Below are 15,855 nucleotides of genomic sequence, written 5' to 3'. Positions count from 1 at the left end.
CTTTGGCTCAGGTCATGATGGTTCATGAGTTTGAACCCCACATCAGCAAGTCATGTGGCCTCTGCTTCACCCCAGTGAGAGTGAGAGAAGCAGATAATGACTTGGGGTTGTTGCGAAGATAGTTTTGTCCTTGGTGGAACCCTTGTGCAGTCTCGGGAGCCTGGGGTGCCCAGACTGTACCTGGAGAGCCGTGTGTTTGATCCGTCATTCTGCTGAACTGCACTCTGCTGTTTTGGCTTCAGCACGCTGTGAGGGAGGCCGGAGGAAGCTAAGCAGCTCTGGCCACCGTGCTGTTTACCCTTGGCGTTGGGGGGAGGAGTCGGTCTGGGACAGAGGACACACGCTGCAGTTACCCTTTTGTGAGCTGCACAGAGGCTGCTCTTTCGCGGTTCCGTGCCAGGAGGAGCCAGGCCACTGCTGGGCCACTGGTAGGTTTTTAAATCTTACGAAAACAGATTTCCTAACTAATCCTGTTTTCTTTTGTGGTTTGGCGGCCGGGAGGCTGAGCCGAATTTCAGCCCGCTTCCAGCTCTTGTGTCTGGTGCGCATGTCTGAATCTCGTCCCTGACTCTCCTTTTTTCCTCCTCAGTTTCCCTGGCTCCATGTTGTATTCCACTACAGGTTTCCGGAAGGTAGAACTTATTCTGTGTGTTTTATAAACTGTCTCATCCTTTTTAGCACAAGATCCAGAATCCCTCCTTTTACATGAAACTTCCCCTTCTGTTATTTTGTAAAGCATTTGTGTAAAGCATTAGCATCCAGTACATTGTAGAGTCTGTGTTGATTTACAGAAAGTGGTGATTCCCTGAAGGTGGTGATTCGCTTTCATTTCTGGTGCCCTCTTCATCAGGTTACCTTAGATAAGTAGAAATTTAGCCGACCCCTGCCTGGAAGCGCTAGAATGCTATTTTGTTTCCTTACATACTATATATAGCGTGGTTACTGGCCGGTTTGCTATTTTCTGCCTGCCCCAGCCTCTGCCCTGTGTTCCCATTTTTAATTTCTGGCTCAGGTACACAGATCTGTTTGTGATTCATTTAGTCATAACGGGCTTTTTGTGGCTGCTTTTGGAACTTTAGTAAGTTATGCTTAACACTATTCTTAGTTACCTGTATATGTTTTCATCAGTGTGACTCTGCTGATTTTAAACTGGGAAAAATCTAAATAATGTTTCCAAACTGTACAGCCCTCATTAGATCCTGAACTTAACTGGGGCTAAAGAGGACCCTCCCCCCTCCCCCGCCACAGGCCGTGGTGATGTGGTCATGCCTGGGGTCAGACACCCAGCCTCACTGCATCAGAGAGCTACAGTGTGTAAAAGAGGGATTTTCCTGAGACTAGGGCCGGGGAAGGGGACAGGGTATAAAGGGTTTTATGCAAATTCAAGTGGTTAGAGATTACAGCGTATTTTGTGTAAAAACTTGATTCTCACAGTCGTTGGCATGTTTATCACCAGATAGATGCCGTCATCCCGGTTTTCAGAGGACGGGGCGGTCTTCCTGACTACGGAGCCATGTGATACTGTGGCCCGGGGCCCCACGAAGAAGGGGAGCCAGCGAGGAAGCACGAGGTCCGGTGCAAATACCGGCAGTGGCGGTGGGAAACTGAAGCGGAGCCGCGTCCCAGCTGCCTGGCCTTCCTCGTGCTCTCACGTCCCAGAGCGTACACGTAAGCCGTCTCCGAGGGACAAGGTCCTGAGCCTGTGGCATTTTGTCAGGCTGGCCGGAGTGGTGCCATGTGCTGCGGAGCACAGGCCAGGTAGACGCCAGAGGTGACCACGCCGACTCCCCGTGTGCCGTCGCTCCTGCTGCGGGCCCCATGAGAAGCGCAGTGGACAGGAGGAAGCTGGAGCAGCTGTACGACAGGTACAGAGGTAAGAGCGACAAGCATGGAGGTAAGAGCGGCCGTGGGCAGCCCGCCTCTGTCTCTGGGGCGCCCGGGACCCTTCTGCCTCCTGAGCTGCTGATGCTGAGCCGCAGAGGCCCCTGCGCTTCCGGGGAACCTCACCCGGTAGCCGACCCGGGCCGGGGTGGGGGGTGGCGGGCCGGGCTGTGACCCCGGTTTCCCCCCAGCGTTGCCGGGTAAGCTGGCACCCTGGTGGCGAGAGGGCTGTTGAAGAACAGGACCAGCTCCTAGAAGAAAGTCGGATCTGTGGGTACACGTCCTCTTGTGCTCGCACAGCGTGGCTGTGCGGTGGCCCCGGAGCCACCTGGCCATTGGGGTGGCTTCAGGGGCCGCTCCTGGCGAAGAGACTTTTGTGTTACAGGTTGGGGATGGTGGTTTGTTAGGAACACCAGCGCTTAGGGCGGCACTCTCCCTGTGTGGATTCGGTCACGCTGCCCAAGTCTGGTGACAGGTCTGTACACATCCAGACGGCTCAGATTTCAGCAGCCTTTCAGATTTCATATCGGGTGTCAGGTCTGTGCTGTCATCACAGAGGCAGCCACTAGTCAAGAGTTGACTTACTTTTCCTTTCTAGCAGTTTCTAAGGCTAATCTTGTATTTCCAAAACCTAAAAAAAAAAAAAAAAAAAATACACAAAACACTCATTTAACCAAGTATTAACCTAAACAGAATAACTCGCTTGGCTTTAAATTCTTGTTGACGTATTATTTTCATGTTTCACTTTTGAAAATACTGTATGTGTATTTTAATCTATTTAGATCTGAAAACAGATTTAAAACTGCATTTTTTTTTAATCATACTCTGTAGTAGAAAAACCAGGTTTGTATTTGGAAAACAAACAGTGGTTTTGAAAGTGAAAAGTCATCATTTTGAATAAGCTGTAACGCGCTCCAAGTTACTCTGGCTGAGGTTGGCATGGGGCCTGTCTCGGAGGTCACACACCGTGCAGGTGGCTGGAGGTGTTCAGACATGTCCAGCCACTTGTGAGAGAGTTCCTCCCTGTGAGGGTCGTTCTGTAGTGGAGACCTAACCCTCACATCCTTTACTCGTGCAGTTCTGGGCCTTTCAAGTAGACACGTTGTGGGATCCCTGTGGGCTCTGCAGAGACGTGCTGTTCCAAGGCCCTGATAGATACAACCTTGTTAGGACTAATGTATACATATGAGTGAGTCCTTGCAGAGTGACTTTAAAATAGTCAATGTTCCTATAGGTGAGGGCAGTGCAGGCCCACTGTGCTCTCACCCTGGGGATCTGTATAGCACTGGGAGCGTTGACAGGAGGGGGGTGAGAACCAGGAGCCCTCGGGACAGCTGCTCCCTCATTAATATGGGAGAGCAGACCCAGCAGGAAGCCTGGGCCTCCGCTTGTTTGATTATGGCATTCGTTTTATTTTATGTACTTGTTTTCTTTTCTTTTTTTAAATTTTCATTTCGTTTCAATAACAAGATGTCTATGAAAATATAGTATATAGTACTGAAGTGACCAAAGTTGGATTTTGTGTCATGGAAGAATTTTATCACGCTTAATCTTCATTGGAGCAAAGAGGCTACAAATTTTCTAGTTGTGCCTCCTAAACCAACAGAATTAACACACACGTTGTGATGGCATCTTAGTATACACGCACTTTGTTGGAAATTACTAGACCTGGTTTGGTGAGGTCTTACTGAGATTTTTCTAGTAGATTTTATTAGATTTCCTGATGAAGAAATGCTAAGTTCCTTAATTTCATTTCTAAACCAGAAATAGGGACAGAGGGAAGCCTGAATTTCTAAGCTGTTAAATGTGGATGCATGAACTAAACGATTTTGAAAACTAAATACTGTATAGTAGCATTAAAATTATAGCAAACAAAATCACCTTAAAAAAAACAGGAGTTTCTCTATTGGTTTGGCAGGATTGAGATAAAAATATGTAATATTTAAAAAAAAATTTTTTTAGAGAGAGAGCACGAACAGGGGAGAGGGACAGGGGAAGAGAGAGAGAGAGAAAGAGAGAGAGAATCTTAAGCAGGCCCCATGCTCAGTGCAGAGCCAGATGTGAGGCTCAATCCCATGACCCTGAGATTGTAGCAGGGGTCTCGCAGAGTCATGACACCAAGGCTTTTCTTTCCAGGAAGCAACTTTATTCCTGCCAGGACTGCTCAGTTGGGCTTGTACCCATGTAGCCTTTTATGCATTTTCTACTTCCTTGTCTCCCAAATACGGGTAACGTATAGACATACAGTCTGATTGGGTGCTCTCATGTTACAGGGTCGTTAGGGATGTCACGTATGCACATGGTCAGGTTGCCTTCCCTTATCTTGAGGGCTTTTTTCTCACCACATTTCTTAGGGAGGGGACCCTACCACAGGACCATGACCTGAACTGAAATCAAGAGTCGGATACTCAACTGACTGAGCCACCCAGGCTCCCCCAAAACTCATAATATTGTAAACACTTTGCCAATGCAGCATTTTTTTTAATTAAAGAATATTTATCTATTTTTAATGTTTATTTTTGGGAGAGAGAGCAGGGAAGGGTCACAGAGAGAGAGTGGGAGAGGGAGAGAGGATCTGAAGCAGGCTCTGTGCTGACAGCAGCGAGCCCAATGGGTGCGGGGCCTGAACTCACAAACCATGAGATCATGACCCAAGCCGAAGTCAGACTCTCAACCAACTGAGCCATCCAGGAGCCCCAAGATTTTTTTTTTTTTTAAGTAATCTCCATACCCAACATGGGGGTGAAACTCACGACCCTGAGATCAGAGAGTCACATGCTTCCCCCTACTGAGCCAGCCAGCCAGGCGACACACAATGCAGTATTTCTGTGTAGCAGTTTGTCTTTGGGCAAACTAGAATTGTGTAAACTTTGAGTTTTTATTTTCTTTATGGAAATTAAATTTTTTCTTAACGATGACATCTTCTCAAAAAGGTTGCAATGGTCTTTTTTTCTTCTCCTAAACTCCAGTACCTAGATTTTTTAAATAGGGATTTTTTTTTCTGGATAAATTACCATTTGTTGCTATTTCGTATACAGTAGAAAATTGTGGTCTATTGATTGATGTATTTGAAACATGCTTGGTAGAGCCATCTCATAGAGCTATGATGCTTACCACCCATTTTTGTTATTTTTCAAAATAGCATAACTTCTCTCTCTCTCTCTTGATTTTAACTGTAGACCCACAAGATGAAAATAAAATTGGAATTGACGGGATTCAACAGTTTTGTGATGACTTAAGCCTGGATCCTGCCAGCGTCAGCGTTTTGGTCATTGCGTGGAAATTCAGGGCAGCAACGCAATGTGAATTTACCAAAAAGGAATTTGTAGATGGCATGACAGAGCTCGGGTAAGTAAGTTGGTCTCAGTTTAAATTTTTGCAAAAAGGAAGCTGCCTTCAACATTAGTTATTTTTCAACAGCTTGTAAATATTAGTTTCAAATTCATTTACGTTCTGTGTGTATCTTACACATTTCTTGTACCTGTACTCTATTAAGCCTTTAGTTTCCTTTAAATTCAAATAAAGTTTCACTTAATATTTTTGTTCAGATTAATCCCTTTTGTAACTTACTTTTTTCTTTTTAATTTTTATCGTACCAGTTTTGAATTGACAGTAACTATCAGGGTGTTTTTGTTTGTTTGTTTTCAGCCATTGAATTTATTTCGTAATATTGTATACTAATTGTATAATTTATTGTGTTTCTATAGTAAATATCAATAAATTATTATTTTGTTTTTTGCTTATAACACTTCTCTGTTCTACCTCCAGGGTTAGGATAAAGGCTTCATTAATAACTTAAGATGGTTCTCACTTATCAGATAAGTCAGACAATTAAATGAAAGCACATAACGTAAATATCGTTTAATCATTAGGCTTATTGAGTATTTCATGGGTTGGTATGAAGGCTAACTCGCTTGACTTGCTGATACTGTGACATTGTAGTGTTGACAAATTAAGCTGGCTTATTTTTAGTTGCTGAAGGAGCTTGACAGCCCAAGGTGAATATGTTCAGAAGGTGCATACTTCCCACATCCCTGGGGAAAAACAGAGCATTTGTTCATAAGGTGCATACTTACAGCTAACCCCGGGGCCCCAGGGAAAATGGAACATTTGTGTTTTCCACTAAGCTGATGAATCTGTTAAATTTATCGGCCTGGTCTGTTTCGATGATAAACTCTACAGGACTTACCCTATTGCTGGTGGTTGTGTAAAAGCCAGCAGAAGACATCACTGGGACAGTGGTTGTGACAGCATATCACTCCATGTTCTGTGCACTCAAGAAAATGGAAAAGCCACACTAAAGAAGCATTCTCTTGCCGCTGTACTACACTCATCCATCTGCTAAAACCTCCCCCAAATAGGATACTTTGGAAATAAGTGCTTCTTACAGAAACACTTGCTAGCATTTCTTAGGCATTATCTAGAAATGTGTTAGATGAACTTTTAAAATTCCTGTTTGTTATCCTAATATGTGCTATATCTTAAAGAACCTATTTTAAAGATTTTGAGTGTGAATCTTCCCAAAGTGTTAGATGAGTTCATGCCTCCTTATGCGGTGGATACAGGTGACTTGAGGTTATAAGTCAGTGCTGGCCGATGGTGCCACTTGTCACATCTCACAGAGTGGTTACAAGGGAAAGTACTCAGTAAGCATTCAAGTGCTGTCTACGAGATGGAAGTATTAGTGATGTGACAGCCACCTGTACTGCAGAGATAACCTCAGTGCTTTTAGGGATGTAAAAGGCTATTGTAGTCTGAGCAGCACTAAGCTTTAAAAAGCACTTTGGGTTTGGGTTTTTGATCCGCTCTATTACTGTTTTTCACACTTTTTCCTGGCTATTAACTCTCCTGGTGGCTGGAACACTTGGCCTCTAGCTGTTAACCCTACAGCCTTTTATCGGGGGCTGGAGGCTTGGTAAATGAGCTTTGTGAACGTCATGAAATCCCTTGACATCTTTGTCAAAACAAGAAATTGGCCATACTGTGGATCTATTTCTGGACTCGCTGTCATATTTTGTGGGTCTGTTTATCCTTAACCTTGAAGCACATAGTGTTCATTATTGTGGCATTAGGTAAGTCTTGAAAGGACCTAGTGAAGTCTTCTTATTTTTCATCTGCCTCAAGATTGTTGGTCAATTTTTATTACATCAGCAGGGAAAGAAGAGTGTTCCATGACTGATGCTGAAATAGCCAGGTCAGCCTGAGACCACGTCTCCCTGGGGCCCGCATCAGGCCACAGGCCGTGTCTTGAGGTGAACGGGGGCTTACATGCCCATGCAGGAAACTTAGAATTGTGAATTCTAGACAAATCACGGGAGAAGCTCTTTGTTAAGACCCAGATTAAGGGACATTGTCTTAGAGAAGATGTGAAAAGCACTAGCCATCAAAGCAAAACAACTGATAAATTGGACTTCGTCACAGGTAAGAGCTCTGCTTAATGAAAGATAGTGTTAAAAAGACAAAACAGTGGGAGAAATACTAGCTTTCTTTTTTTTTTTTTTTTTTTTCTCAACGTTTTTTATTTATTTTGGGGACAGAGAGAGACAGAGCATGAACGGGGGAGGGGCAGAGAGAGAGGGAGACACAGAATCGGAAACAGCCTCCAGGCTCTGAGCCATCAGCCCAGAGCCTGACGCGGGGCTCGAACTCATGGACCGCAAGATCGTGACCTGGCTGAAGTCGGACGCTTAACCGACTGCGCCACCCAGGCGCCCCAACTAGCTTTCTTTGTGTATGTTACAGTCGTGATAAAAATGGTAGAGGACGTGACTATGTGTGATTCCTAAATAATGGAGCAAGAAGAAAGTAATAAATTCAATCCAAAAGAATGTGGGGAAAAAAGAACACAAGGAAAATTACTTAATGTAGGACAAATAGCAAGCGCGTGATAAAATGGAGGATTGAAAGCAAAATGTGTCGGCATTTCCATAATTAATTTAGTGTAAGTGAACTAAGTATTGGGTGGGTCGTAGAACATCAATTCAACCACTGTGTACACTGTTTACAATAGGTATGATTAAAACATAAGGGCACAGAACAATTTGAGGGGTGGAGGTTGATGTAATTTGCAAACATTAACCAAAACAAGTTGGTGTGGGTATGTTAATGTTAAAATAAGCTTTAAGGCAAAGAATAATTCTAGAGATAATGAAGGACATTTCATAATGAGGAAGGGTTTATTTCACATGGAAGGCAATAGATTATTTAAAGCAAAAATAAACACTAAAAAGAGAAATCTATCAATCTACAATCACAATGGGGAATTCTCACACACATCTTACCAGATGAAAAGAGCAGATGAAAAATCAGTAAGGAAATAGGACATTTGGGCAACACAACAAGTGACCTGATGGACATATTTAGAATATACCCTTTGATGTTGAAGAATATGTACTCTTTTTAAAAGACAAGTAGACCATTTGTAAGTGTTGACCACAAACTGAGGCATAAAAGAAGTTGCAACAAATTTCAAAGGATTGAAGTGATAGAGTGTATTTTTAGGCCATAACACAATTAAGGTAGAAATATAACAAAAGGATAACTCAGTCAGTTGAAATACATGTGGATATAGCTTTTGGATTAGAAAGAAGTTACCATGGAAATTAGAAAGTATTTTGAGGGGCGCCTGGGTGGCGCAGTCGGTTAAGCGTCCGACTTCAGCCAGGTCACGATCTCGCGGTCCGTGAGTTCGAGCCCCGCGTCAGGCTCTGGGCTGATGGCTCAGAGCCTGGAGCCTGCTTCCGATTCTGTGTCTCCCTCTCTCTCTGCCCCTCCCCCGTTCATGCTGTCTCTCTCTGTCTTAAAAATAAATAAACGTTGAAAAAAAAATTAAAAAAAAAAAAAAGTGTTTTGAATGATGACAACACTACATATGAAAACTTGCAGGATTCAGCTTCTTAAATGCATATTTTGGAAAGAAGAGTTAAAAATCAGTAAGCAAAGTATCTATCTCAAAAAGCAGGAAAAGCAGGAAACTAAACTCAAAGAATGTAGAGAGAAGGAATTTTTTAAACAGGCAGTGATTTCAGGAAATAGAAAAGAAGTTGTCAATAGAAAGAATCAAGCCAGAAAACAAGCCAGAAGTCTGCTGTTTGAAAAGACTTATAAAAGTAGTGAGGAACAAATAAACAATATGGCATGAAAAGAGAGACATCACTATAGACCCTACAGATGTTAAAGGTGAAGAGTGTATTATGAACAACTCTATGCTAGTAAACGTGAAAACCTGGATGCCAAAGAAAAATTCTCTTAAAAATGTGACTTACTGAAATGGACATATAAATAGTTCCATAACTCTTTTAAAGAATGTGAACTCATAATTTTAAATCTTCTCAAAGAGAAAAAACTCTTGGCCTCGATTGGCGCACATCTTACAAAACATTTAATAAAGAGAACAGTACCAACTCTACACAGCCTCTTTAGAGAATTGTACAGGAAGAAACTCTTTCCAATCTGTTTTGTGGCCAGCACAACCTGGATAGCAAAGGATATTTTAGTGCTGCCGAAGCAAGCACAAAAGGATATTTTGAGAATGAAAGATTATTGTCCACTCTCAGTCATAGGAATCAAAAGATGCATAACACGCAAAAATCTTAGACAAATTATTAGCAAACTAAATCCAGCCCCCAAAACAAATCAACCAAAAAACCAGGATTATTTATCATGACAAAGTTTGTTATAGTCTGGGATTGTGAGATTTGTTTAACATTACAAAGCCAATGTAATTTATCACAACAACAGAAAAGGGGGGATTATCTCAGTGCATAAAATAACTTTGATAAGGGGCACCTATGTGGCTCAGTCTGTTAAATGTCCAACTCTTGATTTCAGCCCAGGTAATGATCTCACAGTTGGGAGATTGAGCCCCATGTCAGGCTCCACACTGAGCATGGAACCTGCTTGGGATTCCCTCTCCCTCTCTGCCCCTTTCCAGCTTGTGCATGCACTTTCTTTCAAAATAAATGAATAAGCATTTAAAAAAATAATTTTAAAGAATGGGTTTGATAAAATTCAATTTCATTCAGGGGCGCCTAGGTGGCTCAGTTGGTTAAGTGTCCGACTCTTGATTTAGGCTCAGGTCCCAATCTCACAGTTTGTGAGTTCGACCCCTGTGTCAGACTCTGTGCTGATAGTGTGGAGCCTGCCTGGGATTCTCTGTCTCCCTCTCACTCTGCCCTGCTTGCGCTTTCTCTCTGGCTCACACTCTCTCTCAAAGTAAATAAATAAGCATTTAAAAAAAAAAATCAATTCTGGGTGGCTTGGGAGGCTCAGTTAGTTAAGCATCCAACTTCAGCTCAGGTCATGATCTCACAATTCATGAGTTCAAGCCCCACATAGGGCTCTGTGCTGACAGCTCAGAGCCTGGAACCTGCTTCAGATTCTGTCTGTCTGTGTGTCTCTCTCTCAAAAGTAAACGTTAAAAAAAATTCAATTCTGTTCATAATGTTTTGAAAAAGAACTTACAGCAAACCAAGAATAGAAGGGACAGTACTTAATCTGACCCCTCCACCCCCATTCTGCCAAATCCTAGAGGAAATCTTATACTTCACTGGAACATGAATGCCTACTTTTATTAAGCATTGAACAGGTGGTGGTAGCTAGTCTGATCCACAGGTGAAATATTAGAGTCAATAAGTGAGTTTAGCCAGACCCAAGATCAACAAACAAAAATCAATCTTATTTTAGAATACTGAATGCAACAATTCAACAAAACAAAGTGAATTTTTAAAATATATGTCATTTTCAATAGTGTCAGTAATAAAAAACACCTAGGATAAATCTAATTAAAAATGTGTGCTACCTCCACAGAGAAAATAAGAAGAGGCAAGAAGCCTGAGTAGAGACATAAACCTCATTATAGGTTGGAACAGTCAGTATTTTGTCCCTAAATTTACATATTTAATGTGATCTCAATCAAAACCACAGTAAGTAGTAGTTTTTATATATGTGTAGTTTGACAAATGGATTTAAAATTTATATGAAAATGCACAGTCAAGAACAGCCAAAAGTTCTTAAAAAACAAAAGGGGAAGATCTGTTCTCTCAGATAATTAGGACTTTTCAAGCTACAGTAATTAAGACTACTTGGCACTACTACTGAGATCAGTAGACCAGTGGAACAGAATGGGAGCCAAGAAACAAACCCATGTGTTAAGGTACATTTGATTTATGGCAAAGGCAGCCTTCAGAGACGTGAAGAAAGGACATCTTTTCAGTAAATGGTTCTGGGAGAATTGGCACATGGAGAAGAACTTACCTTGATCCTTACCTCACAACATACATAAAAAATCAGTTCCAAGTGGATTGTAGATGTCAGTGTGAAAGGCTAAAGGCAAAAGTCAGAAGCCTCTAGAAAAATCATATAGGAGAATATCTTTATGACCATGCAGTGGGGGAAGTTTGAACACATTTAAAAAAAACCAAAAAACCACAAACCTGTGGCACCTGGGTGACTCAGTCAGTTAGGCCTCTGACTTTGGCTTAGGTCATGATCTCATGGTTCCTGAGTTCGAGCCCTGCATTGGGCTCTGTGCTGACAGCTTGGAGCCTGGAGCCTGCTTCAGATTCTGTGTCTCCCTCTCTCTCTTTGCCCCTCCCCTGCTTGTGCGCACTCTCTCTCTCTCTCTCCTCCCCCACTCACATGCTCTCTCTGTCTGTCTCTCAAAAATAAACATTTTAAAAATTTTATAAAAAACACCGTGAAGAAGACTGGCAGTGTATTATACTAAAAATAAGAATTCTGATCATCAAGAAGGGAAAATGCAGTCCACATTGGGGTAGACTGCTTAGCTGACCAAAGCTTATGTCGTTCATATATAAAGAAAGCCTGCAAAACAATAAGAAAAAGATACCTAATTGAAAACGGGCAGGAGACTTGAACTGGCACTTCACAAAAAACCATCTCCAAATAGCCAGTCAAAATACAAGGTGTGCAGTGTTGTTCACTGAGGAAGTACAGGTTAAATTACAATGAACTTAATCTGTGGAATGGCTAAAATAAGACACAGTTGTGTGTATCACTGAAAACGGGAGGAACAGGAACTCTCGTATACTGCTGGCAGGGGGTTGACATGGGGCAGTCTCTTTAGGAAACAGTTTGATATCACAACACTGGAGATTCGGTGACCCAGCTGGCCCACTTGGTCTTGTGCCTAACCTAACACATTTACTTGTGTGCCTGGATACATGTATAGAAATGTTCTTAACAACCTTTGTTACCAGAAAACTAGAGATAGCCAGAGGATTTCTCATTGGCAGAACATATAAATCATAAAGTATGAATACAGTGGAATGCTACACGGTAATGAAAATGACTCAATGTGAGCTACACGCCAGCACAAGTGAACCTGCAGACACAGCGTCAACACAGAAAGCCAGACACAAAAGCCAGACATGCGCTCCCATTTACAAAGTTCAAAAATGGGGCAACTGACCATCAGGGAGTGCTTGCTTGGAGTGATGCAGGCACACAGGAGGGCACGGAGTGGCCCCATAGAGAAGAGGCCTGAGGTGGGGAGCACGCCAGCCTTGGTGTGGGTCCCTGGAGCTGTACGCCTCACCTCTGTGTCACCACGCAGGTGGCCACTGAGGCAGGGCTTCCCCTGCTCGCTCCCAAGCCCTAGGGCTCTGCTGCGGCATTGGTGAAGCAAGGGCTGTTACGATCTTCTTGCTGGGTTGTCAAAAAAGACAAATTTTATGTTTTGCTATTCTAGATTTCTGCTTTTAAGGCTTTTTAATATTCTTAAAGGAGGTTGACTTTTTGGAGGAAGATCAATGTTTTAATTCATTTTCAGTAAATGTATGTTTTAAATTCCAGCGTAATTAATGTAGCGCTATGCTAGTGTCAGGTGCACAGTAGTAGCGCTATGCAAAGTGCACAGACTTAGCAGTTCTGTGCGTTCCTCCGTGCTCATCACAGTAAGTGTGTGCCATCCCTTCACCCACTTGCCCCTTCCCCCCCACCCCCACCCCGCTCCCGGAAAGCCTGACTCTCGAGCAGTGGAGTTGTGTTTTGTCCTATGTGGACGAGCCTGGCCGTAAGGAGGCGACCCCAGGGCCAGAATTCGGCCACTCAAAGTCCACAAGTCTGGTTTTGGCGTCTTCACGGCACCGTGCGGCCACCACCACCATCCGTTCTGGAGCACCGGAATCCTTTTAGCTAGAGAAGGGGGCCCGCAGGCCACAGGGAGCGGCCAGGCTGGGCAGGCGCTTGTCCCACCACAACAGCACTGTCTCTCGGCAGGTGTGACAGCACGGAGAAGCTGAGGGCCCTTCTGCTGAGGCTGGAGCAGGAACTGAAGGACACAACGAAGTTTAAGGATTTTTATCAGTTTACCTTCACCTTTGCTAAGAACCCCGGGCAGAAGGGTTTAGGTGAGTATAAAATCCAGATTCGTAAGAAGCCACATCTTCCTGAGACTAAAAGTGGGCAGGACCTGCCAGGTGACAGTCCTGCTGCGACAGGGTCCCTGTTCCTGCCTTGGTGCCTTCTGACCACTGGGCGTGCCACGGCCACGCGGGCCACCTGGTACCACCTGCACTTGCGCTCAGCCCCTAGTCAGTCGCCACTTCTGGCCTTAAATATTTAAACTCCAAAACGTAAAGTAACTTGCAAATGCTCCGCATTCTGTCATGCTAATAACAGTTGACTAGTGGGTTAGAGAAGTCAGCAATTGATACCAACAGTCAGAATGTTTGTATCAGCCAGGTGTGTGGTCCAGCAGATGGTATTGTGGGGACCGGCCAGGGGACATTAATCCTGTCCTGGTCTAGAGATTTAAAGTTACCTTACTTGAAAACAATTCTGACGTGCCTTGGGTTACATCTTAGTGTTTATTTCAGAGTTGTATAGTTTTGCTATAATATAAATTTGTTTGGAAAATTCTTAACTTTTTAGTGTGAGTTTGGTTTCTCTGAGGGTTTTATTCTGCTTATTTTCATTTCTTTTTCCCCCTAAATGCTATATATTTGTTTAATGTAACAGATATGTTTAGCTCAGTAAAATGTTTTACAAGTTTAGAGGGGGACTGACATGGTCTTTAGGGATTAAACAAGAATATGTTTCGAAGAAGAGTTCCTACACATAAAAAGCAATATTATAAAATAACCAGTTTTAGGAAGGAAACCAAAACGGGCTTGAAAATCCACAGATAGAAAAATCCACTGCAAACAATTGATTTCGGGGCCTGATTTCACCTGTGCTTGTCTGTAGGTGTGTGAGCAGTGAACATTCTTCTCCCCTCTGTCTCTTACTCCTGTTGGCAGGTCAAATGCAGGCGCAGATTGAGGCGCTGGACTCTCCCATCGCGGGTGGGATGGTTCAGGGGCTGGGCTCTCCCATAGGGGGTGTCAGGGGATGGGCCTTCCCATTGGGGGGGGGGGTGTGGGGGCTGGGCTCTACCATGGAGGGTGTCTGGGGCTGGGCCCTCCTGTCCCAGAGGAGGGGGGGGTGCGGGGGCTGGGCTCTCCCATGGAGGGGAGGTGCAGGGACTGGGCTCTCCCATAGGGGAGGTGCGGGGGCTGGGCCTTTCTGTCCTGGAAGAGGGGGTTGCGGGGGCTGGGCCCTCCTGTCCCAGAGCAGAGGAGGTGTGGGGGCTGGGCCCCTCCCATGGGAGGGGGGTACAGGGGCTGGGTTCTCCCATGGGGAGTGTCAGGGACTGGGCCCTCCTATCTCAGAGCAGGGGGTGGGGGCCATCTTTCATAAGCACTATGCTTGTTCCCATGGCAGAGATGGTTTTGCTCTTTTTACTTGTTTTTCTCCAGTGCTGTGGTTGTTCACTTTTACTCTTGGTACCTTGCACTGTGATGAGTCTCTCATCAGATTCCCTCTGTCTCCAGGCTAGTTGGCCTTGTGAACAGCTTTCTCATCCTGTGTGCCACCTCGAGGATCATGCTCCTGCCACCCTGGGAGCTGAGAAAGGGCCTCCGTGTGAGCCCTGTTCAGGAGCTCACTTGAACAGTTCTGCCAAAACTTTGGGAAGGTGGCAGTGGGAGAGCCGCCAGGAAAATTAAGGATGTATTTTCTCCTGTTCCAGGAAATGGGTGAGCAGACAGGCCTGCTGTTGGGTAAAGGGGCAGCAGCGAGCCACCTCTGGCAGTGGAGGCTTTGCGCGGTCCCCACCTTGTGCGTCGGAGAGCCGGGGCCATGGGAAGAAAGATGGCCTGCCATTGGTGAGGGATCCTGCCGCCTAAGCAGGAGCTGGTTAGGGACAGTGGAGCGTGGGCAGTGGAAGAGCGAGTGGACGCCAGGCCTGCTGGGTTGTGTCTGTCCTCACCCCCTTGAAGGGACCAGCCCGTGCTTGGTCAACCGACTGAGGGAAGGAGGAGCCGGGTGGCCTCCACTACCGCCTGAACCTCCCTGGGCGTTGGGGGCATTTTGAGCACATCAGGCTGTGATTGCCGGCCGGGTGCTGCCTCTCCTGGAGACAAGCTTCCCGGGTGTCCCCACAGGGGTGCCAGGAGGTGAGATTGAGATACTGGCAGTGGGACCCTGGCTGCATTAGAATTTAGGGTGATTCTGGTCATGTTGGTGCAGAGTGGAGAGCTGCGCTCGTGGTGTTTTGTTCCTGGGAAAATCAGAGTGCTTACAGCATTGCTGACCGGTGAGGGGTAGAGTGTGGTGCTGGAACAGCTGGTCATGGACACGCCAGTGCCTCCCCCTGCTCCCCCATTGCCCCCTATCCAGACATCTAGGTGCAAGCCCGGCCTCCTCACCCAGTGTGGCTTCTGCCGTAGGCGGCTGCTCTTATGTTTTATCTCATGACCAGAAAGAAAGGTGGAAACTAGCGTTTATTAAGCACCTGTCGTGTGGCAGACAGGTGCTTTCATCTGCCCACGCGTAGTCTTGCCCACGTTTTGTAAACAGGGAAACAGGCTGAGGGATGGAGTGCATGTCAGAGGTATGCAGACAGGCCACGATGGCAGGTTTAGGGCCCCTCCTCTCCTGTGCCCTGCGTTCACACATCCTGGCGGGCTG

At 45.0% G+C, this 15,855-nt stretch overlaps 1 protein-coding gene across 3 annotated transcripts in view; it reads left to right on the top strand.

Moving 5' to 3' along the window:
* Window positions 1-15,855, top strand: part of DCUN1D2 (defective in cullin neddylation 1 domain containing 2) — a 32,979-nt gene that overhangs the window by 5,325 nt on the left and 11,799 nt on the right. For 2 of the 3 annotated variants that reach the window (XM_047867428.1, XM_047867443.1), the window contains exons 2-4: window positions 1,457-1,873; window positions 5,061-5,229; window positions 13,123-13,253. In XM_047867428.1, coding sequence (XP_047723384.1) covers window positions 1,819-1,873; window positions 5,061-5,229; window positions 13,123-13,253 — 355 coding nt within the window. In that variant the 5' untranslated portion in view covers window positions 1,457-1,818. Of the gene's footprint in view, window positions 1-354; window positions 429-1,456; window positions 1,874-5,060; window positions 5,230-13,122; window positions 13,254-15,855 lie in introns of those variants that run through there. The other variant, XM_047867434.1, reaches the window with a different exon arrangement.

The sequence above is a fragment of the Prionailurus viverrinus genome, chromosome A1 (assembly GCF_022837055.1).
Source record: "Prionailurus viverrinus isolate Anna chromosome A1, UM_Priviv_1.0, whole genome shotgun sequence".
Lineage (NCBI taxonomy): Eukaryota > Metazoa > Chordata > Mammalia > Carnivora > Felidae > Prionailurus > Prionailurus viverrinus.
The sequence above is the reverse complement of the archived record's forward strand: the minus strand, read 5'-3'. Positions and strand labels throughout refer to the sequence as shown.